Raw genomic sequence first — 22,253 nt, forward strand, 5'->3', positions numbered from 1 at the left:
CAAGCCGGTGTCCCTCAGGCCGGGGAGCGTGGCTCTCTTTCCAGATGTTACAGCCCTACCCGAGGCTCTCAGCGCGCCGGTGGCATTTGAGTAGATCGCGGAGGCCCCCGATGGATAGCCAGAGGGTGCCACGTTCCGGCTGAGGCACAGCCCAAAGTCTGGACCCTCGAATGCCCAGGGAGAGCTCTGGGATGGTGTTGCCCACCCTCCCCCTCCCCCCCGCCCTGGCCAGTCACCAGACCCTGGACCTTGATCTTTCTCCCCCACCAGGCCAGGGCAGCTGATGATTGTGACCGAAATATCTCAAGGTAGCTGGGCCTGTCCCCTCTTCCCCACCTACCTGTTGTCCTTACCCCCAAACTACCACCACCCTGGCTCCACTCCCTCATGACCGCCTGGATCCTCCTTCCTGTCAGCCTGTCAGCATTCTCCATCACGGGCATATGGACAGTGTGAGTAAGAGGGGTGCGGGTTGAGGGGGGCCTAAAGGAGCTTGATGGCAAACACACAGTCCATTGACCTGTTTGTAGGCTCCAGAATGGTAGGTACCCATGGTCACTCTGTCGCCAAAGCTTGGCCTGATTCCTGGGCACACAGCCTCTTGAGACATGCGGGCACCACTGCAGTCCAGCAAGACAGCTCCGACATATACTTCTAAGCAGGGCAACTTCCAGAGGGTCTTTGGTTGGAGGCAATTCTACAGGGTCTGCTATAGCATCAATACCTACCTCCTCACCCCACCAAAAGACAGCAAGGACAGTGAGGCTGAATTAGGCCAAAAGTCAAAGAGCCAGTAGGGGGTGGCTGGGCCGGAAGAGACATGAGGACAGAGTGACAGGTCTGCTTCCACAGGTATGCCATGGCCGTGATGAACCGCCACGTGTGCCCAGTGGAGAACTGGTATGGAGCACTCTGCAGGTGGCCTCACTCTAAAGCTCCCTTCATCTCTGTCCCTCTTTGAGCCCACAAGCCACATGGAGACCATAGACCTCACTGCTATTCTGACACTGGTCTCCAGGCTTGACATCCTGGCCATCCACCCACTTCCCATCATCCCTTCATCCTCTGTCTCTGCTTCAGGAAAGCCCTGGGAGGTCTGGAAGATTTCTCCTGAAGCCTAAGGCTCCAGGCTGAGGTTTTGAGATACTCCTTCCTCCAATCTTCTACCCTGTGTCCTACCTGCCAGGTCCTACAATGAGTCCTGCTCCCCTGACCCTGCTGAACAAGGGGGCCCGAAGACCTGCTGCACCCTTGATGATGTTCCTCTCATCAGGTAGGTCCTGGAAACTGGGCAGACCCCAGACCTCCAGAAAGCCCCTCAAACACAGAACTGTCCCCGGATCTCAAGAAGAAAGATTCTGAGCCAGTGAATACTAGCAAGGCTAAAGTGGCACTTGGGAAGTAGTACGAAGATGAATCCAAGGCCTGCCTGTGTCATGTGAGACCCTGCCTCAGAGAAGAAAAGAGACAAGGGGGAGCCTGGGCATTGGCCATACAGCTCAGTTGGCAGAATGCCCGTGTGGCATGCGCAAAACCCAGCACCACATAAAACTAGATGTGGTAACACATGCCTGCAGTCCCAGCACTCTGGAGATTAAGGCAAGAGGATCAGAAGTTCAAGGTCATCCCCAGCTAGTTTTTGGTCAGCCTGAACAATGTAAGACCCTGTTCCAAAGAAATAATGCACTACTTGCTATTTCTAGGAGCTGGGCATTCTGCTGAGTTTTATATGCCAGTGGTGCCTTTTACCCCTTCCTTCAGGTTAGGTTCCGTTTTCACCGCTTTTGATGTGGAAACAGGCTGGGAAATATCCATTCAGGTCACACAGCTAGCCAATGAAAGTACCGGATTTAAGGTCAGCACTTCTGAGTGCCCAACACAAGTCCAAGGAAATCTAGACCAGCTGCAGGACTCAGCAAGGAGTCTGAGATCTGCCCGGCACTCTAGGGCACCTCTTTATCTCTTACACAGGAGCTCTATTTCAATCAGAGGCTTGTCTGCTGAAGGGCCAAGCACAGATAAAGTCCCCACCCCCCACCCCGGGAGGGGGCGGGGAGTATAGGAGGGGTGTAGAGGGCCATGGGTTACTCCTGCCTCACTGTCCTCACCCCTCCCCTCAGCAAGTGTGGAACATATCCCCCAGAGAGCTGCCTCTTCAGCCTTATTGGCAACATGGGTGCTTTTATGGGTGAGTGATACCATCAGACTCCTACCTTCATCTCTAGAAAAGCCCAGAAATGTTTACTCTGCACAGCCTGCCCCATCACCAAGAGCTGGTGAGAGGGGCAACTTCTCTCCTGTTCAGTGAAGGCCAGATACTAACTAATCTTCCACACAGCTGCCCTGGGTAAAAGCCTGGGATTGGGGGGGATGACACAGAAACAATTCTACCTACTTGTCCACGACCTTGTAGCTCTCAGCAAGAGGCTGGAGTGCCTGAGCAGGCGAGAAACTGGAGGGCAGGCTGGGAAGGCAAGGTTGGAGGAAGGCGAGAACTGGTCTCAGCATCACTGTCTTCCCCTAGTGGCCCTGATCTGCCTCCTTCGGTACGGGCAGCTCCTGGAGCAGAGCCGGCACTCCTGGATCAACACCACAGCACTCATCACAGGCTGCACCAACGCCGCGGGCCTCGTGGTGGTCGGCAACTTCCAGGTGCCTCCCCCCACCTCCCCTTTATAGGGTCTGGCTGCCTGTAGGGGCAACACTGGAGGTTGATCAAGGAAGGGAGGGGTTGAGGGACAGAGAAGGGATGGATGGGACAGAGAGGTGGGGCTACTTCATGGATTAACCCATCTGGGCCAGGTGGACCATGCCAAGTCTCTACACTACATCGGAGCTGGTGTGGCCTTCCCCGCCGGGCTGCTCTTTGTGTGCCTGCAATGTGTCCTCTTCTACCATGGGGCCACCACCACCCTGGACCTGGCTATGGCCTACCTGCGAAGTGTGCTGGCTGTCATTGCCTTCATCACCTTGGTCCTTAGTATCCTTCTGGGACTCACCCCCTAGCTCAACCCTTCTCCCACCCCAGGTCGGGGGAGGGGTGGGATCTTGAGCCCAGTGCCCATCGGCCTAGTAGTCTTCTCCTTAGGAAGTCTGATCCTTTACCTCAGCCAACTTCAGCATCTAGGACGGCCAAACAGTGTAGCCAGGTCCACACATGGTATCGAACCTTTCCTTAACCCCATTCCAGGTGGAGTCTTCTTCCTCCACGAGAGTTCTCAGCTACAGCACGGGGCTGCCCTGTGTGAATGGGTGTTTGTCCTCGATATCCTCATTTTCTACGGCACCTTCAGCTATGAGTTTGGGGCGATCTCCTCAGACACACTGGTGGCTGCACTGCAGCCTGCCCCTGGCAGGACCTGTAAGTCCTCCGGGAGCAGCAGCACCTCTACCCACCTCAACTGTGCTCCCGAGAGTATTGCCATGATCTGAGTCTGGAGGGTGGCTGGCCCAGCCTCCACAGCACCCACACCCTCTACCTTCTTTGCATTTATTTTGTACCAAAAACGATTTGTAGAGAGTATTGTTGGGATCTAGGCTTCCTCACTTCTGGAGAAGTGGCTATCCAACATCCACCTGTGCCATAGAGGAGCCCGGTCTCAGCAGCTGCCTCTGCTACATGTCCTGTCCCCCCATACCAGAGTAGTATTTTGTGTTAAAGGTCACCTATCCTCACTTGCCCTGCCAGCCCTTCAGGTGCCTTCTATTCCCAGTGCCAGAGCCAGACCACTGGGGTTTCCTGCTGCAGGAATTGGGGGCTGGGGTAGCAGGGGCCCCAAAGCCTGGATGATGGGAGGCGCATGCCTTAGCCTAAGGGAGGGCCCACCCAGCTGCACTTGGGTTCTTCACTCTGCCCCTCACTTCCTTTAGGGCAAATAACACAGCAGAACCACATGAGTATTTTAGTACGTTTTTATATCTATTAAAAGAATTCTAATTTGCATGTCTGCAGTCTGTTCTGGAGAATCAGGGAGGGTCTGATCCAGTAGGTAGGGATGAAAAGAAGCCCTTTGGTCCGTCCAGGAGAGATTCTTGAGGGTTGCCAATAACTAAGAGTGACAGGTGCCATCAAAATACATCAGAAGGGTCTGGGCATGATGGTACAAACCTAGCACTGGGGAGGTAGAGGCAGGAGGATCTCCTAAGTTCTGTATAGAGTGTGATTTGTATAGACCAGGATCATCCTGGTCAATACAGTGAGTTCCAAGCCAGCCAGGGTCACATAGACCCACTCTCAAGACCTCCACAAGTGCTTGGCCCCCCTTTTTGAGTCTCTAAACAGGCCAAAGAACTGGCTTGGCTTTGTAGTCTCATTTCTTTCCCCTACCCAGTCTGGCTTGAACTTTGATTCCTTGATACCGGCGCCTACAGGGACGGGGATGGGATACAGAGGGCAACTTTTACAATGTTAAAAGTTTTCTCAGGGGAACTAAAGAACACCCCCAGGATTCCAATGTTAACTAAAGGTTCCAAGGTTAACTAGATTCTTCCGGAAGGGGGTGGTGCAAGTTAGTTTATCAGTTTTAAACAGCTACAAAGTGCCAGGCCCTGACACAGTTTAACTTCTAACCAAGAACACTCAGACCCAAGCCCTGGTTGCCCCCAGGGCCCCACCACCCAGAGGCTAGAGGCCAGCAGAGAGGGAAATGCAGCCTGGCACCTTCCGCCATCTGACGCGTTTGCCAGCTTTTAACTAGCAGCAGGGTGGAGGATGCGGAGGCCTGCTCCGGCAGCGTGTGAGCGGTGCAGCTGCAGGGCGGGTAAAGAAACCTTTAATGAAGACTCAAAGTGCAAAAGGGAGGACTCGGTCACAGAGGCTGAGCTCTCAGCCCTAACTGCTGCCTCACGTGTACATGGCTCCGTGGAGGTTCTCCAGGCGGTGCTGCTGCTGCTGCCTCCGAGCCTGGAAGACAGACAAAGGCTAGGCAGGGCAGGCAAATACTCATGGATAAGGCCTGTTTTCAGGCTCCTAGCTTCAACAATGCTAAGGCCTCTGCCCCTCAACCAAACTGACTTGGAGGGGAGGCAAAGTGAGGAGCCTGCTGAGGTGGAGGGGTGGGGTGACCACGCCCACTGCCCCCCCTCCTCAGAAGCACCAGCCCCTACCTTGTCTTTCTTGTGCTCTTCATAACTGTCATCATCAGTGGGCAGCTCATGGCGGCACAGGGGGCAGGAATTTGTCTAGACAAATCAGAGCAGTCTTCCAGCCCGTCCCTGCTCCTGAGTCCCACCCCTGCTCTCGCCCTTCCTGGTTTCCCAGTTCAGTCCGGAACCACAAAAGCAGCTCAGGAATTGGTGCCAGGGCAGGTGAGGCCGGAAGAAGTACCTTACTTAGCCAGGGCAGAATGCAGTCGGAGTGGAAGAGGTGATGGCAGGGCATCTCGATCACAGTCTCCTCCTCCTCAAACTCCAAAAGGCACACAGGGCACTTGAGCTCTTGAAGAGGAAGTGTTGATCAGGAGAACTGTTAAGGCCCCACCCCAACCTCCCACTCAGACCCAGGCTTGGCCTAGAAAACTAACAGGCCAGATTGTGCTGGCCTGGGGGAGATGGCACGTCTGGCTTATCTCCTAAAAAGAAAAAAAGAACTTGTATCCTCACCAGCCTTGGAGCTACCGATGACTGTTCTGGGGAGGCTCTCCACCACAGCCTTGGCAGCTGGTGGGGGCAGGTGGTGTTCCCAATCTACCAATCCCAAGTCCGCAAAGTCCATCCTATTAAAGAGTGATCTGAGGGAAAAGTGTAAGAATCAGAACTAAAAAAACCCCCACATTTTTGGCCCCATAATCCACTAGACACTAACAGACAAAAACACCTGTCCTGGCCAGTAGTAATAATGACTAGTACACAATAGCTGCTCAGTAGGAAAAATGAAAGTGGGGTGGGAGCGGAGGGGTCCCGCGCCTTTAATCACAACACTTAGGAGGCTGTGAGTTCGAGGCCAGCCTTACCTACATACTGAGTTACAGTTGGGAATACATACTAAGACTCTCTCAAAACACCAGCATGGTGGTGTGATCAGACAACCCCAGCTCGCTGCTCATTCCCATTTTACACGAAGTAGCAGTCTCAAGGAAGTCGCTCAGGAACGATCCGGTAAAGTTTAGTTGATTCCAGGGCCACAGTGAGCTTTTGTGCTAGCTTATTGCTAGCAAAATACTATCCAATTTACTACGCACGTGAGCACATGGCCGTGTCCGCCCCCATGACAATCTTCTCCGCTGCCTCCCTCTGCGACTCCCACCTTTTCCAGCTCAGTCCTTCCCACGATCCCCTGGCGGGCCCTGCTCATTAATGGCCCAAATTAACGACTCCGACTAATCGCGTGGCCCAGACTTAACATTCCATATTATTCATCCCATCTCCCAGGTTACCGGCCCTCTCCGCCAAGCCCCAGCCCAGAAACCTGCTGCCCGGGGCCCAGCTCCAAGCCCCGCGCACTCTCCTCGCGAGCTCCAGCAACATATTGTTGCGGGCCTCGCGCTCAGGGTTCAACGGCTCGCAGTCGTGCTCATCAAAATAGGACGCCATGGCCGCCGGGTTGCTAGGCTTGTCTGACACAGCTCTAGCTTGCCGCTGGAGAGCGGGATCCCGCCCTGGCCAATAAGCGAGCGAGCTTCGAGATGCCAGCCAATCAGAGTATTCGTGAGGTGGCCATAGCGGCTCGCTGACCGCTCACAAAGGCGGAAGTACTGATTCAGCCGCCTCTCATTGGTCGGATGGGTCAGGTGACCAAAGGCTAAAGCCAATAGAGTCGTAGAACAAGGAAATTCCGGGGACTTTTCCGGCCCCACGCTCAGACGGCCCTCGCAGCGCTCCAGAAGTGGAAAATGCGAGCCGGAAGTCTTTGTATTGAGTCTCATTGGCTGAATTTACCCTCACGCCCCACCTACTCCTCGAGAGGAAAATTCCCACGCATTTATTAGGTTTTAGGCATAAAAATAAGGGGTGGAGGAACTAAAGAGATAGTTAAGCTGACCCAAGTTCTAGTCCCAGCACCCACAGGGCGGCGCTCAACCGTCTGTGACAGATTCCAGGCGTTCCGACGCTCTCTGCGGGCACCAGGCATACATGCAGCAAAACACCCACACACATTAAAAAAAAGAGAAAAAAAAGGAAAAAAAAAGGGCATGGTGCTGCATGGCTTTAATCCCATAAGTCAGGAGGCAGAGGCAGGCGGATTTCTTTGAGTGGTAGGCCAACCAAGGCTACAAAGTGTGACCCTATTTCAATCTGTCAATCAATAAAAATAAAAAATAAATATAAACAAATAAGGAAAGAGAAAGACAAACAAAACCATGCATGGTTAGGAGCTCAAGTCGGGCAGTTTACAACCTCCTATAACTCCAGCTCCAGGTAGCCCCTCTTTGCCCCTTCTCCCCGATACCTACGTTCAACTGGCAGAAACACACTTATAAAAATAAATCCTTTAAAAAAAAAAAAAAAAGGTGACAGCCAGAGGATTGCAAGTTCAAGACCAGTATGGACTACATAGTAAGATCCTGTCTTAAACAGGATAAAAGGAGACACATACAGAAAACGAAAAGCCCGTATTTGATCACTGTAATTGTCTGATACTGTAGTGAGGTACCTTCTGCTTTTCCTTTTTCTCATGGGGGCTTAACTACAGAGCCTTGAGTCCATGCTAAGCACTTTCTCTACCACTGAACTGCACCCGCATTACTTCTGCCCCCCCCCCCCTTTTTTTTGAGACAGGGTTTCTCTGTGTAGCTTTGCGCCTTTCCTGGGACATACTTGGTAGCCCAGGCTGGCCTCGAACTCAGAGAGATCCGCCTGGCTCTGCTTCCCGAGTGCTGGGATTAAAGGCGTGCGCCACCACCGCCCGGCCAACTTCTGCCCCCTTTTATATGTATGAAACCTGAGTTCCAGAAGCGGCTTGCCCAAAGTGAGTGTTGTTGACCTACTTAGCAGGGCAAAGTGCTACCCTCCATCATTCTCAGAAGAGGAAGGTGATAATAAACCCAGGGAAGGTAACAAATTCTTAGAGCAAGCATGGTGGTAATCTGAGAATTTAAGAGGCCAGCTTGGGTTCTTAGGGAGACACTGCCTCTAACAAAAAGTAATAAGCCTCTATAGCCTACACTTGACAAAAACTAGGGTCATCTGGGAAGAAGGACCCTCAACTGAGAAAATTCCTCCATCACATGAACCTGTAGACAAAGTCATTTTCTTGATTAATGATTGATATGGAAGGGCCCAGCCCACTGTAGGCAGTGACATCCCAAGATTGTATAAGGAAGCAGGCTGATGAACGGGGCAGTGGAGGCGCACGCCTTTAGTCCCAGCATTCGGGTAGCAGAGGAAGGCGGATCTCTGTGAGTTCAAGGTCAGGCCTGGTCTACAGAAAGAGTTCCAGGACAGCCAGGGCTACACAGAGAAGCCCTGTCTTGAAAAACCAATAAAAACAAAAAAATTTAAAAGAAAGGAAGGAAGGAAGGAAGGAAGAAAGCTGAGAAAGCCGGTCAGCAGTGTTTCTCCATGGCCTCTGCTTCAGATCTTGCCTCAGTTCCTGCCCTGGTTTCCTGCCCTGACTCTCCTTCAAAATAGACTACAATTTTAAGTTGAAACACACCCTTTTCTCAACAAGTTCCTTTTGGTCATGGTGTTTATTTTACCACAATAGTAAGAAAACAATGCCGGACAGTGGAGACACAGGCCTTTAATCCCAGCACTCTGGAGGAGGCAGGAGCAGGTGGATCTCTGTGGGTTTGAGGCCAGCCTGGTCTACAGAGTGAATTCCCGGACCACCAGAGCTACACAGTGAAACCTTGTCTCGAAAAATAAAATATATATATATATATATATATATATATATATATATAATAAAATAAAAATAAATAAATAAAACAAAGCAAAGAAGTTGGCACTAGGACTTGGGTATTTCTGTGGCAGATCTGAACATATTATGTTTGGGAAGACTGGGAAGGATGTTGGGACATTGGGCTGGAAAAGTTATGTTAAAGTTTTAGAACTTAATGAACTTGTGGGGACTTGGAAGATAATGCGGACAGCCATGCAGATGGTGGAGGCCTGGCTTAATGAAGGTTCAGAGGGAAGTTTGCGAATCCCTTAAAGACTCTGTCGGGGCTGTTTGTGAGATATATTTGAATTAAAAATCTGTGGCTTAGCCGGGCGGGTGGTGGCGCACGCCTTTAATCCCAGCACTCGGGAGGCAGAGCCAGGCGGATCTCTGTGAGTTCGAGGCCATCCTGGGCTACCAAGTGAGTTCCAGGAAAGGCGCAAAGCTACACAGAGAAACCCTATCTCGAAAAACCAAAAAAAAAAAAAAAAAAAGAAAAAAATCTGTGGCTTAGCCTGGTGGTGGTGGTGCATGCCTTTAATACCAACACGCAGGAAGCAGAGGCAGGCAGAGCTCTGTGAGTTCAAGGCCAACCTGGTCTACAGATCGAGTCCCAGGACAGCCAGGGCTAGCCAGAGAAAGCCTGTCTCAACAACAACAACACCAAAAGGAAGGTATGGCTCTGGGCAGCTGGGGCTGAAGAATCAGGGGTGATTAACACCAGACCAGCAGCACTGAAGTGAAACCTGAGCTCTAGTAAGACAATCTATGCAGGTTATCTGGAGCTGAGAAATTAGCAGCGATTAAGAAGAGATGAGCATTATTTTGATCATGTTTTGGTCTTTCGAGACAGAGTTTCTCTGTGTAACAGTCCTGGCTCTCCTGAAACTTTATCTGTAGACCAGGTTAGCCTTGAACTCATAGAGATCTACCTGCCTCTGCCTCCCAAGGGCTGGGATTCAAGGCACATACCACCCTACCAGCCCATCCCCAAACGTCACAGTTTTTGGGTTTTGGTGGGTTTTTTTGTTTGTTTGTTTGTTTTGGTTTTTCAAGACAGGGTTTCTCTGTGTAGTTTTGGTGCCTGTCCTGGATCTCACTCTGTAGACCAGGCTGGCCTTGAACTCACAGAAATCCGGCCTGGCTCTGGGATTAAAGGTATGTGCCACTGCCACCCAGCCTTTTTTTTTTTTTTCAAATAATTTATTTTTATGTGCATTGGTGCTTTACCTGCTTGTGTGTCTGTGTGAGGGTGTCAGATCTTGGAGTTACAAGGCAGTTGTGAGCTGCCATGTGAGTGCTGGGAATTGAACCCCAGGTCCTCCAGAAGAACAGCCAGTGCTCTTAACAGCTGAGACATCTCTCCAGCCCCCACAACTCCATATTCTTTTTTCTTTTCTTTTCTTTTTTTTTTTTTTTTGGTTTTTTGAGACAGGGTTTCTCTGTGTAGCTTTGCGCCTCTCCTGGAACTCACTTGGTAGCCCAGGCTGGCCTCGAACTCACAGAGATTCGCCTGGCTCTGCCTCCCGAGTGCTGGGATTAAAGGCGTGCGCCACCACAGCCAGGCGGACAACTCCATATTCTTTACTCACCAGCTCACATTGTTTTTTGAGACAGCATATCCTATTGGCCTGGAGCTCACCAATTAGGTTAGGCTGGTGGCTACTGATTCCCCAGGGATTTGTCCGTCTCTACCTTCCCAGTTCTGGATGTACAAGAAGGTCAATATATTGGTTTTTGTTTGTTTATGTGTTTTTTGAGAGAGGATCTCACTATGTAGACCAGGCTAGCCTCAGTCTCACAGAGATCTGCCTGTCCCTATTTGCCCAGTGCTTAGATCAAGGTTAAGGCTACCACATTGGACTACACACCAGGCTTTTTAAAATGGGTTTTGGAGATGTAACTCAGGTCCCTGTGCTTTCAAGGCAAACACTTTATGAGCTTATCTCTGGGCATGTTTCTTGTTTTTCTTAAATGTTGTGTAAATTGTGAGTGTGTGTACACTTGAGTGCAGCTGCCCGCAGAGGATGATCTCACCGGGCGGGGGGGTGGCGCACGCCTTTAATCCCAGCACTCGGGAGGCAGAGGCAGGCGGATCTCTGTGAGTTCGAGGCCAGCCTGGGCTACAGAGGGAGATCCAGGAAAGGCGCAAAGCTACACAGAGAAACCCTGTCTCGAAAAACCAAAAAAAAAAAAAAAAAAAAAAAAAAAACCCACAGAGGATGATCTCCCTGAAGCTAGACTTAGAGGTGGTTATAAAGTACCTGACTTGAGAGATGGGAACTGAACTTGCAAATTTGGGTCCTCTGCAAGAGCAGTACGCCTTCCTAACCACCGAGCCGTCTCTCCAGCCAACTTTTTGCTTTTGAGACAGGGCCTCATATAGCCCAGACTGGCTTCAAACTAACTATAGCCAAGGATGATCTTGACCTTGTAATCCTCCTGCCTCTACCTCCTCAGTGCTGGGTCTTTAGAGGTATGTGCCACTATCCAGCCCAGAACTTTGTTCACACTAAGCAAGGACTCTGAAAACTGAGCTGGACTCCCAGCAAGCCCTCTCTTCTTAATTCTTCCATCTGGGTCCTCTAAGAACCCTCAAGATGTCAGAAATGATGGGTTTCATTTTCATGGGAATAGATGCAAAGGTCTGTTTTGTGGGTTGTTGTGTCTGTGCCCCCATATTACAGGTCTGTCTGTGTAGGGCAAAACCAAGGAGAAAAAGCAAAGGAAGGAGTCATCTACTGGAATATAGTCCTTTGGGCAACAAGTTTTCTTTTCTTTTTTAAATTACATTAATTTAGTGTGTATATATGTGTGTGTGTGTGTGTGTGTGTGTGTGTGTGTGTGTGTACAGTATGCAGTATGTTTCTGACGTGGGATGTGTGTGTGTGTGTTGTGTTTCTGCATCTGAAGTGTGTGTGTACACATTTGTGTCTGTGATGTGTGTATGTGCATGAGAGAGCAGAGAGAGAGAGAGAGAACAAACACTTTTAACCAAACAGCTGCTTTTACTGAGCTCCAGCTGTGTCGCCTAGTAGGGCCAGTGCAGCAGCAGGCTGCCCTCAAGGGCCAGTCCATGGCATGATGGGAGATGCAGAGGTGAACATATCCAGGATGCCCTTCAGTACTCTCCGGGGTGGCCGAGATGGAAGCAAACACCAGGATTCTCTGGAGACCAGAACAGGCCAGTACAGTCATTCAGCCTCTCCTCCAGGCCTGGCTGGGTCAGTCCCCAGTCCCTAAGGCAATGCCTGTATCCTAGGCCTATGGATTACTACTGTCCCCACCACTCCCTGGAAGAAAGATGACCAGCAGTACAATCAGGATGATGAGTAGGCCACCAGCCACTGCGAGCCCCAAGTAGATCCGGCACCGGATATTCTCCCAGCGCTTCTTCTGGGCTAGAGTCTTGGTCGTCTTGCTGAAGGCCGAACTCTGTGGGTACCCAGAGATACCGAGAGAAAGAGAGTTAATGGTTCCCACAGGGCCTCAAAGCCAGCACTCCATCCCTACACCAGCACTCTCCCTACCCTGTCTGCTGCCTCTCCACTCACTGTCACCCGGGACCCTTGCAGCCTGGCTCCCGACCTCAAACACTGCTGTAACACTTGACTCTTGATCCTCCTGCTAGTTCACACCCACTTAGCCCTTGACCTCTAGGATTGTGCACAGCTCCAAAGACTTCTTAGGTTTATTTATTTATTTTGTTTATTTGTTTGTTTTTGTAAGATAGGGTCTCATGTAGCTCCAACTTGGACTTACTGTGTGATGGAGAGTGAGCTTCTGATCTCTGGATTCCCTGAGTGCTGGGATCACAGGTGTACCACCGCTGTGTTTCATGCTATGGTGGGGAGTGGACCCAGGGCCATGCATGCTAGGTAAGCACTCTATCTGAGCTACAGCCCCAACCCAAGGCTATCTTTGTGAAATCCACTAGTAGGAAACCAGAAGTCCCACACTAGGAAGCAAGCAGGCCCCAGACCCCACCTACAGCCTCCCCAGCAAAGCCTGAGAGCTCCCTCTAAGGGTCAAACTTCTCCTGTCCCTCCCCCATTCCCAGCGGTCACCCACCATGTCCAGGAGCTGGTCTGAGCGCTGCTCCAGCTCTGCCAGCTTGTTGTCACGCTCCAGGACCTTGTTAAAATTGTTGAGCATGATTTCCGTCACTTCGTCCGCCTGCCGCTGGCATCGCTCCAATTCTTTCCCTGCCTGAGCACCAAGCCCAAGGTCAAGGATACAAGAGTTCCCCACCCAGCCTTCCTCCCGCACAAAAGACCTAAACTCCCGCTCCCCTACAATGTCTGGGTATGGCAGATGAGTAATAGCATCCTTTGTGTGTAAAGGCTTCAGCTATTCAGGTTAAAGGGCTGCCTTCTGAGCAATTGACCTCCGGGCTCCTTATCCATCCGCCCCAGATTTCAGCATCTCAGCTTCTTCTCTGTTACCTCCAACTGGGAGCTTCCCAGGCCTCCAACTTCCCACAAAGCAGATGCTTTGCTCACCTGCTCCAAGATGTCATCTACCCAGTGTTCATCTGTCCTACGGCTTCCCACTGACCCCAAGAAATGGCAAAGAGCAGGGAGCCAGGCAAGAAAAAAAAAAAAATTCACTCAGCAGGACTAGAAAGGTCTTTTGAGACCAGGTCACATCAGCATCTCTGCCTAGAACCCCTCCCAAACCAAGCAGCTCATCTCTCCCTCTCTGGACCCCTGACCAGTCAGGCCAGTTCTGCCTCTGAGCTAACCTGCTCTCCACTTTTCAGTGGCCACCTTCTAAATGTGCTCTCCTCCTGGGAACCTGAGACCCTCTGGCCTTTGGCCTCCAGCCTTCAATGCAGCCAGGGCTTCCCTGGGATCCTCAGTTTTCAATGGGATCCAAGTGACAATCTTTGGCTTTTGAACCTGGGCAGCCCAGCTTCACCTAACCAGGAAACCCAGTTTGTTTTGGAGGATTGGGATGAGAAAGGCACAAGTGTCAATCTGGGGGATGTGAAAGGGGAAGAGGGGGAGAAAAGAGTTGGGGCAAAAGCCCTGCTGTCTCTAGGTGCCTTGTGCAAGACCACGAGACAGCAAGCAGGTCTATTCAGGAAGATGAACACCAGAGGATTAGCAAACCACAGCAACCCCTCCCCTCAGCCTCATCCTTCCCAGCCCATCCCCATTCTATCTCCTTTTCACAGAGTGTCAACCCCACCCCCACTTCCGGCCAGCCCATATCTCCCATTGTTCCCAGCAGACATTTTGGCATTTGACAGAATTCCACTTGAAACCAGAGAATGTGTGTTGGAAGAGACCTGGTAGTCGCAGAGGATTACCTCCTCCACAGGCAAGAACCCTCACAGAGGATCATCACAGCTGCCCTGCACACAGCCTCAGAGCATTCCCAGGGCATGAGTCCTCTCTCCACAGCTAGATCACAAGCTCCCAAAGGGAGGGCAGGGGGCAGCACCCTAGTCCATCCTCCAGCATCCAGAAGCCTGGGAGGTCAACACAATGCTGATCACTGCAAGGACCCAGGAAAGGGGTCAGTTGCTTGATTGCTATCCAAAAGGAACTTTTAGTCTCAAGAGAGGTTCTCCTGATGTGCTTCTCTAGCCCAGCAGGAGTTTCGAGGGACAGGCATCTGAAACCCAGATAGGTCAATATTTATCTAAGAGCTAGAAAAACAGCTTGTTTTTAAAGTGGGGCAGGCAAACCAAGGAGGCAGAAGGTGCAGAGGCTGGGACACAGGGCGGCTTCCTCCATTCCTGAGTCAGTTGTCATCCCCACCGTGACTACTGGATTGTTGGACAAGGCTCCATTGTTTGAACTTCCCCAGATCCCAACACTCCAAAAACTTGGGAACAGACAAAGATTTAAAGAATCACCGCTGGGGCTTGGTGGGATGCTGGGGGTATTTTCGTTTTTATTATTGTAGGGGGACCCAGATGGGGAAGTCAGAGGACATCCTGTCCACTTTCCCATGGATCCTGGGATTGAACTCAGGGCAGCAGGCTTGTGTGGAGAAAGCGCTTTACCTGCTGAGCCACCTTACGGCTCCGGCTCCTGTCTGTCTGTCCTCTCCCCAACTGCCCACCCCCACCCTGCAGCATATGAGTGCGTTGGGAGTGGTTTTGCTGGTACACCTGCCTGTAATACACCCAGAGGCCAGAGGATGATGCCAGTGTCCTGCTCTATTGACAGCAGGTCTCTCACTGAACCTGGAAGAGTCTGGTAGCCGGAAAGCCCCACCAATGCTCATGCTTCAGTGATAAGTGCTGTTAACTACTGAGCCATTGCCCAGCATCTTCCCCCTTTCTTCATCTTTTCTTTTATCTTTTTTCTTTTTGACAAGGTCTCGTATCGCCCAGGTTGGCCTCCAACACACTATACAGCCCAAAATGACCTAGTACTTCTAATCCTGTTAGCCTCATTTCCCAGTACCAGTAGTGCAAGGGTGTCCTACCATGCCCAGTTTATGTGGTGCTGGTGACGAAAGCCCAGGGCTTCATTCATGCTCAGGGAAGCCCTCTACCTGCTGAACTACATCTCCAGCTCTGTTCTTCTGTTCTGGATGCTACAACTGTTATCTTATTCCCATCCAAGGGGAAACGCAGGGTCACATTCTGTGGAGAGCTGCCTGTGCCTCCAGCTACAATCTGGAGCTTTTTCCCTCCACAGCAAAAGCATGCCACTGCCTATCAGGAGCCAAGACGGGCTACTGGCCTAAAAGAACACATACATTCCAGGGAATACAGCCACCAATCCCCAGCCTACTTTGGCCCCCCTCAACCAGAGGCAAAAGGACCCTAACTATGTGCACAGGTCTCTGCTGGAAGTATGAAAGATAAATCGCTAGGAAAGTGTCGGGGAAGAGTTGAGCAGTGGGCAAGCAAGGGCCATGCTGTCCTGTGCCACCTGTAACTCAGCCAAGGGCCTGGCAGCTGGTAGACACATGACAGATATTTTTTGAATGAATTGTACCTGTTTTCAGGGAGATTTCTCTCTAGCTGAGGAAAAGAAACATGTGATACCATCAGAGAAGGGTGGAGTTACACACGGAGACATAAAGTGCCCTAGCCACCCGTGGAGTGGGTAGATTACAAGGGTCAGAATTGTAACCAAAAGGGCAGATGTTGGAATGGAGCTGGGCCATTCTGGCAGACAGAGACACAGCCCACTAGTGAAGGGACCTGGCAGAGGGTGGAGAGGCTGGGTGGGGCTAGGGAAAGCCACAGAAGTCAAGGGGTGGAAACTAGTGTGGAGGAAGTGATAAAACTCAACCAAGTCAGGTGTGGTGGCATGCATAAGCGGGGACTCTCCAGTCCCAAGCCAGCCTGGGCTATGTAGTGAGATCTGTCTCAAAAACAAGACAAAAGCATTAGGTGTGACACACGCCTGTAATCCCAGCGTTCCAGAGGCAGAGGCAAGAGAATCAGAAGTTCAAGGCCATCTTTGGCCTGGACTACATGAGACCATCTCGAGGCGGAGGCTGGGGTGTGTAGGCTGGGGAGAGTGCTCAGTGGGTAAAGTGCATTTATAAGCTCCTGAGTTCGGATCCCAAGCACCCATATAAAAAGCCAGTTAAGGCTGCACACCCCAATACCTCCAGCTCTGGTAGAGAGTGGAGAGAGAGGATCATTGGTTTTAGTGGCTGCCATTCTGGCTCCAGCTTTGGTGAGAGCCTTTGTCTCAAGGGAATACAGCAGAGTGATAGAGCAGGAACACACACACACACACACACACACACACACACACACACACACACACACACAGAGACAGAGACAGAGACAGAGACAGGCAGACAGACAGACAGACAGAGACAGAGAGAGCTTCAGGCTTTGAGTCTGTCATTGATCTATTGGTGAGCACCTCCCCCCTCACACCACCCACAGTTTTGTTTTGTTTTACATACCCCTGGCTGGCATGGAATTCAATATATAGACCAACTAGGCTGCTTGGACTTACAGACACCTGCCTGCTTCTGCCTGAGACCACGTCTCTTAAAAACAAGAAGTAGGGTGTGAGCAGGCATGTACATAACCCTAGCACATGGAGGAGGACAGAGCACATGACATGGTAGAGGAAAATCCCCAGAGCCTGCTAGCTATTCTCATGTAAAAACTGTGTGTATTGGTGAGCACTTATAACCTCGTTTCTGGGGGCATGGGAGACGGGAGGACTCTATGTCAAAAACAAGGTGTACTGCATCCCTCGCCTCAAATCCCGCCTGCCTCTGCCACTTCCCAGCTGATTCACTAACACTGAGGCTGCGACCTTTCTGACCAAGCACTTCCTCTTTTGTAAAGTGGTGAGATCTCAGATTAGCTCAGATTATGTAGTACATTATTAACAAAAGCCTAAACAATACCTGGCCCATACTAAATGTGAAATAAATAATACCAATTAGTATTAATGGAGACCATTTTTCATCCCTTTTTCTTTTTATTAAAGACTTCTTTTTCTTAAACATATGAATTTTTTTTTTTTAGATTTACTTATTTTATGTGAATGAGTGTTTTTCCTGCATGTGTATATGGGCACCACGGGTGTGCCTGGTGCCCAAGAAGATCAGAAGAGGATGTCAGACTTCCATGGAACTAGAATTATAGATTGTTGTGGGCTGCCATGTGGGTCCTGGGAATCAAATCCAGGACCTCCGGAAGAACAACCAGTGCTCTTAACCACTGAGCCATCTCTTCAGCCCTAAGATTTATCTTTAAAAAATATTTATGGGGGCTGGAGAGATGGTTCAGCTATTAGAGGCCGTGGCTGGTCTTCCCGAAGACCTTGGCTTGATTCCCAACACCCACATGATGGGTACAACCGTCTGTAACTCCACTTCCAGGGGATCTAACAACCTATTCTGGTCTCTTCAGGCACTGGCCATATGAACCACCCAAAACGGATACTGAGGACTGAACTGGGGTCCTCTGTAGAAGCAGCAATTACTCTTAATCAATAAGGCCCCTCTCCAGCCCATTTTCTTTTTCTTTCCAGGTCTGATGTAATCCAGGGTGGCCTTGAACTCACTACACATATACCATCATACACACTTGGCTCCTTCTGCCCACTCTTTTTTTTTTTTTCCCTCAAGATTTATTTCTTTTGATTTTCGTGTGTATGGGTGTTCTGTCTGCATGTATGTCTGCGCACCAGGTGCATACAGTACCTGAGGAAACCAAAAAAAGAGTGTGTGACCCCCTGGAACTGGAGTTACAGACAGCTGTTAGTTGCCATGTGGGTGCTGGGAATCAAACCTGGGTCCCCTGTAAGAGCAGCCAGTGTTTTAAGACTTATTTTATTTTTATCTGTGAGTATTTTGCCTGCATGTGTGTATGTGCACCATGTGCATGCCTGAGGAAGTCAGAGTCCTTGGAACTTGGCGTCTGGAGAGGGGTGGTTGTGAGCCACCATCTGGGTGCTGGGGATCTAACGCAGGTCCCTGGAGAGCAACAAATACTCTTAGCCGCTGAGCCACACTCCAGCCAACACCACCCCCTTATGAAGAAGTGTTGGGGACCTTAGGAAGGATATCTTAGATGTGGGTGTAAGTCCCTCGAGACAGTCACCCCTCCTTTTCTTTCTCAGGAGATGCACAAGCAGCCAAGCCATCCCCGTCGCATGCACACTTATGCATTTACTTGCCTCTTATCTAAATGAGGAACCTTCTGTGGCTCTTCGAGAACCGCTGCTCTAGACCCAGGAGCTGCTATCTTTTCATCAGGTGCTACAGGCCATTGAGACCTTTGTTTATGGGTGTGGTACTGGGAACTGAATCTAGGATGCCACACACTGCAGCCCTTTCAGAAATTTTAATAATAAAACAAACAAACAGGCAAACATGAAGGAGACTCTCAATAAAGTGCACAGCCTGGTCTGAGACTTGGGGGAGTCCTCCTGCCTCTGGTCCCGAGTGTTGGGATTACGGGGCCTTAAGTCTCGAGCAATAGTAACAGCCACTTTGCAGTGGGCACACAGCCTGACCAGCACTGAGCTGGCTGTTCATATGGCTATCTGGCTAAATCTTCACAATAACCCACTAAAGACAGCGTTATTGGCCCCCTTTTACAGCCCAGAGGTGTTAAGTTGCCTGGAGTCAGTAGGTAACCAATCTAAGGGCTGAATGGTCAGACTCCTGGGGCCACCAGTCTAAACCCTGTGCTAAATCAGATAGAGAGAGTTGGGGGTGTGATGCTCCAGCTGACTGGCTGAAAACTACCTACCAGTCACTTGATGATGCCAACTTTGCTTGCGTGCAAATGAGAGAAGCCTGTGACCACACACCCAAATTCTGTCAGATGAATGACTTCAAGAATTATTTTCGGCTGAGCATAGTTGTGGATTTATTTAATCCCAGAACTCAGTAGGCAGAGTTCGAGGCCAGCCCGGTCTACATTGTGGGATCTTGTCTCAAGAAAAAACAAAAACAAACAAACAAGAACTATTCTGTAGCTGGGCATGGTACCAGATCATTGTAATCCCAGCACTTGGGAGGTAGAGGCAGGAGCATTGCTGCAATTTCAAGGCCAGCCTTGTCTATAGGTAGTTTAAGGGCTATACAGCAAGACTGCCTCAAAAAATTGAGCTGGGCGGTGGTGGCGCACGCCTTTAATCCCAGCACTCGGGAGGCAGAGCCACGCGGATCTCTGTGAGTTCGAGGCCAGCCTGGGCTACCAAGTGAGTTCCAGGAGAGGCGCAAAGCTACACAGAGAAACCCTGTCTCGAAAAACCAAAAAAAAAAAAAAAAAAAAAATAGTTCATTCTAGTCAGTCACGGAGGCTCAGCTTTATAGTGAGTTCCACACCAACATGATCCTCATGAGACCTTGTCCCCCGCAAAAACAAGCGAGCTAAGTAACTTTTTAAAATTGTTTATAATGGGGTTGGAGAGATGGCTCAGTGGTTAAGAGCACATGCTGCTTTTCCAGAGGACCTGGATTCCATTCCCAGCACCACTTGGCAGCTCGCAGCCATATATAATTCCAACATGAGGTGATCTAACACCCTCTTCCAGACTCCACAGGCACTCACATACATGACGCACATTCATACATGTGGGCAAAACATTCATACAATGAAATCTTTTTAAAAATCATTTATGATGCTAGGGAGATGGCTTCATAAGTAGAACTCCTCCTGCCCTAGTCTGAGAACCAGAGTTTGAATCCCGAGCACCCACACGAAAGCCAAGCAGTTTCGTTTGAAATCCCAGTGCTCACGATGCAGAAACAGGGGATCCCAAGGACAAGCTGGTGAGCTCTCTCTGGGTCCAGCCAGAGACCCTGCCTCCATAAATAAAGCAGAGAGCTATTGAATGAGACACCTGACATCAACCTCTGACTTCCATGTGCACCTAAACACATACGTGCCCACACATGTGAACAAGCATGTCCGCTGAGGGGTTGGTGAGGTGAGAGGCGGCTGTGGCTTGTTCCTTTCCCTCTCTGATCTTTCAGGCAAGCTTTGTTGTTAGATCATACATGGAATATCACCACACACGTGTACACGTGCAAAAAAATGATTGCTCACTTCCCCTCTTCCCTGCCACTGCTTTGTCCTACGCTGGTGGCACAAAAGAGCTGCTGTGTCTTTTTTGACCCAAAGAGTCACAGAGAAGAGACCGGACGGAAAGGGAAAGGGGTGGGGGTAATTAGGTAGTCAGAGCTGGAGACAGAAAAAGGAACAAGAAGAGAGGGAGAGTTAGCTGATGGAGCTGGAGACAGGCTGCAGGAACAATGTACCCCGCAGGCTCTGAAGCCCCTTTGCCTGGAATGCACCTGTGAGCATCCCAAGGTTCTCTGGCCAGAGAACAAACCTAGCTCACCTTCATCTCAGAACTTCTCCTCCCCAGGAGCTGAGGGCCCACCCTCCTCCGCATCTCTTACCCTGCACTCTCGGAAGTGGGCTCTCGGCTCCAGCCCATTCTCAGAGCCTCCCTCAGTTTCCTGGTGTGGCCTCAAAGCTTAGGGCTACCTTCCTGCCCCACTTCCCTTTCCTGCCTCCAGTTCCCCAGAGACGAAGCCATCCAGGCACTGCCATCTCTAGCCAGCCCGTATCCATCCAGCCTTAGAGTACTAAACTTGCTTCCAGCCTGGCCCATCTTCCCAGGAGCCCCAGGGGAGGGGGATCCTAGCACCAGAGGTCCCTGACACCTTTGCCTTGGAAATGGCAGGTCTGCGGCAGGAGTTTGGGTGAGTCAACTCAGGGTTATGTCACTAGGTAGAGGTTAGGAAAGAGTCAGCCGGTGTCACACTGATAATTTCATGGAACTTTTATAGTAAACAACTTATTTTCTCTTTCCCCGGGGAAAGTGTTTATCCTTCAGCACCCGGCCTAGAGCATTTACTCAGGTTTCCACCCTTGGGCCAGCGCTGGCTCCTCTCAGCCCCGGGAAGAGCCGCAGAGGTCATCACATTACCTACCACTTTCTTAGCAAAGGGTTCTGAGTGCCTGGCAGCAGCAACTATAAACATCTCCTTTAACCTCTCAAGGACCCACTAAGGTAGGTATTGCTGCTCCTACTTTACGGTACGGAAAAGAAAGCTCATGGAGGTTAAGTGACTTGCCGGGTATTGCCGGGAGCTGGTAACTGCCGCAGGAGCGTGGGAAGCTGCAGCTCCGCTCACTCCGCCCCGACGGGGCGCACTCTGAGTCTCCTTCCCCGGCTGCCTGCAAAGCTGGGGTCTGGCCCATGCGACCAGCGTGTCTCTCACCCTGGGGTTCGGGCTCCTACCTCACGCCCCTGAACAATCGCCCTCTGCCCCTGCCGGTCTCACCATCGCCTCCGCAGCCGCCGCCACCGCCTGCTCGCCGGCTCTGGCTCCTCTGCCCGGCGCGGCCTCTGTGCCCGCGGCTCTGGAGGAAGCCGCGGGGCGGGGCGGGCCCGCGGGCCAAAGGGGCGGGGGGCGAGCCTTCTCAGAGAGGTGCCCGACCCGGGCAAACCGAAAGCGGTAACGGGGCCCGTGGGGCGCCTCCTACCGGGCCACCAGCGTACGACTTCCGATGACTCCCCAGCCTGGTGAATTTTGGTGTCTCTTGGATCTGAAGTTGCAACAGGAGTTAGCCAGGGAGGCGTCATTCCGTCATGCGACAGGCATCTGTGAGTGCTAAGTGCTCGAGATGTTCGTGAGCAGGCCAGGATACCACCATGGTGAGTGCATCTCACCCGAAATTAAAACACATCAATCACTCCAAAGTTCTGATTGTTTTCAGACGGAGCAGGCAGCATTCTGAATACATCACATGTCACCGAGTTGTACACTTAAACATGATAAACTGAGGTCTGGCGAGATGGCTCAGTGGATCAAGGCACTCGATGCCAAACCTAATGATCAGAGTTCCATCCCTGGGAGTCACATCGTGGAGAGAACCAACTCCTGCAAGTTGTCCTCTGACCTCCATACACCGGGGAGTGGAGATTTTTTAAATGCTAAAATGCTGCAGACGTTTCTG

General features: G+C 50.9%; 3 protein-coding genes across 8 annotated transcripts; 1 reads left to right on the plus strand and 2 right to left on the minus strand.

Annotated features, from left to right (window-relative positions):
* The first annotated feature begins 219 nt into the window (after positions 1-219).
* Tmem150a (transmembrane protein 150A) lies at positions 220-3,943 on the plus strand. 2 transcript variants are annotated; one of them, XM_052719033.1, is made up of 7 exons: positions 223-452; positions 853-900; positions 1,187-1,273; positions 2,121-2,188; positions 2,525-2,652; positions 2,803-2,980; positions 3,191-3,943. In XM_052719033.1, exons 1-7 carry the CDS (start codon positions 388-390, stop codon positions 3,430-3,432), a joined length of 816 nt encoding a protein of 271 aa, XP_052574993.1. In that variant the 5' UTR covers positions 223-387; the 3' UTR covers positions 3,433-3,943. The 2 variants fall into 2 exon arrangements, with proteins under 2 accessions (XP_052574994.1, XP_052574993.1); XM_052719034.1 differs by lacking the exon at positions 853-900 and having other exon boundaries at positions 220-452.
* On the minus strand, positions 3,899-6,660 carry Rnf181 (ring finger protein 181). Of its 3 annotated transcripts, none has more exons than XM_052719039.1 (5): positions 6,407-6,660; positions 5,602-5,729; positions 5,327-5,436; positions 5,107-5,181; positions 3,899-4,895 (listed from the first exon to the last, which is right to left on the minus strand). In XM_052719039.1, the coding sequence occupies exons 1-5, from the start codon at positions 6,529-6,531 to the stop codon at positions 4,809-4,811; spliced, it is 525 nt and encodes a 174-aa protein (XP_052574999.1). In that variant the 5' UTR covers positions 6,532-6,660; the 3' UTR covers positions 3,899-4,808. The 3 variants fall into 3 exon arrangements, with proteins under 3 accessions (XP_052574999.1, XP_052574997.1, XP_052574998.1); XM_052719037.1 differs by having other exon boundaries at positions 3,899-4,903; positions 6,407-6,652; XM_052719038.1 differs by lacking the exon at positions 5,107-5,181 and having other exon boundaries at positions 3,899-4,903; positions 6,407-6,659.
* A 5,071-nt stretch (positions 6,661-11,731) lies between these two features.
* Positions 11,732-22,192, minus strand: Vamp5 (vesicle associated membrane protein 5). Of its 3 annotated transcripts, none has more exons than XM_052719040.1 (3): positions 21,578-22,192; positions 12,893-13,030; positions 11,732-12,256 (listed from the first exon to the last, which is right to left on the minus strand). In XM_052719040.1, the coding sequence occupies exons 1-3, from the start codon at positions 21,578-21,580 to the stop codon at positions 12,086-12,088; spliced, it is 312 nt and encodes a 103-aa protein (XP_052575000.1). In that variant the 5' UTR covers positions 21,581-22,192; the 3' UTR covers positions 11,732-12,085. The 3 variants fall into 3 exon arrangements, with proteins under 3 accessions (XP_052575000.1, XP_052575001.1, XP_052575002.1); XM_052719041.1 differs by having other exon boundaries at positions 21,535-22,185; XM_052719042.1 differs by lacking the exon at positions 21,578-22,192 and adding an exon at positions 21,364-21,570 and having other exon boundaries at positions 12,893-13,026.
* Positions 22,193-22,253: the final 61 nt, after the last annotated feature.

This window comes from Peromyscus californicus, unplaced genomic scaffold, assembly GCF_007827085.1.
Source record: "Peromyscus californicus insignis strain IS unplaced genomic scaffold, ASM782708v3 Scaffold_6__1_contigs__length_162567912, whole genome shotgun sequence".
Classification (NCBI taxonomy): domain Eukaryota; kingdom Metazoa; phylum Chordata; class Mammalia; order Rodentia; family Cricetidae; genus Peromyscus; species Peromyscus californicus.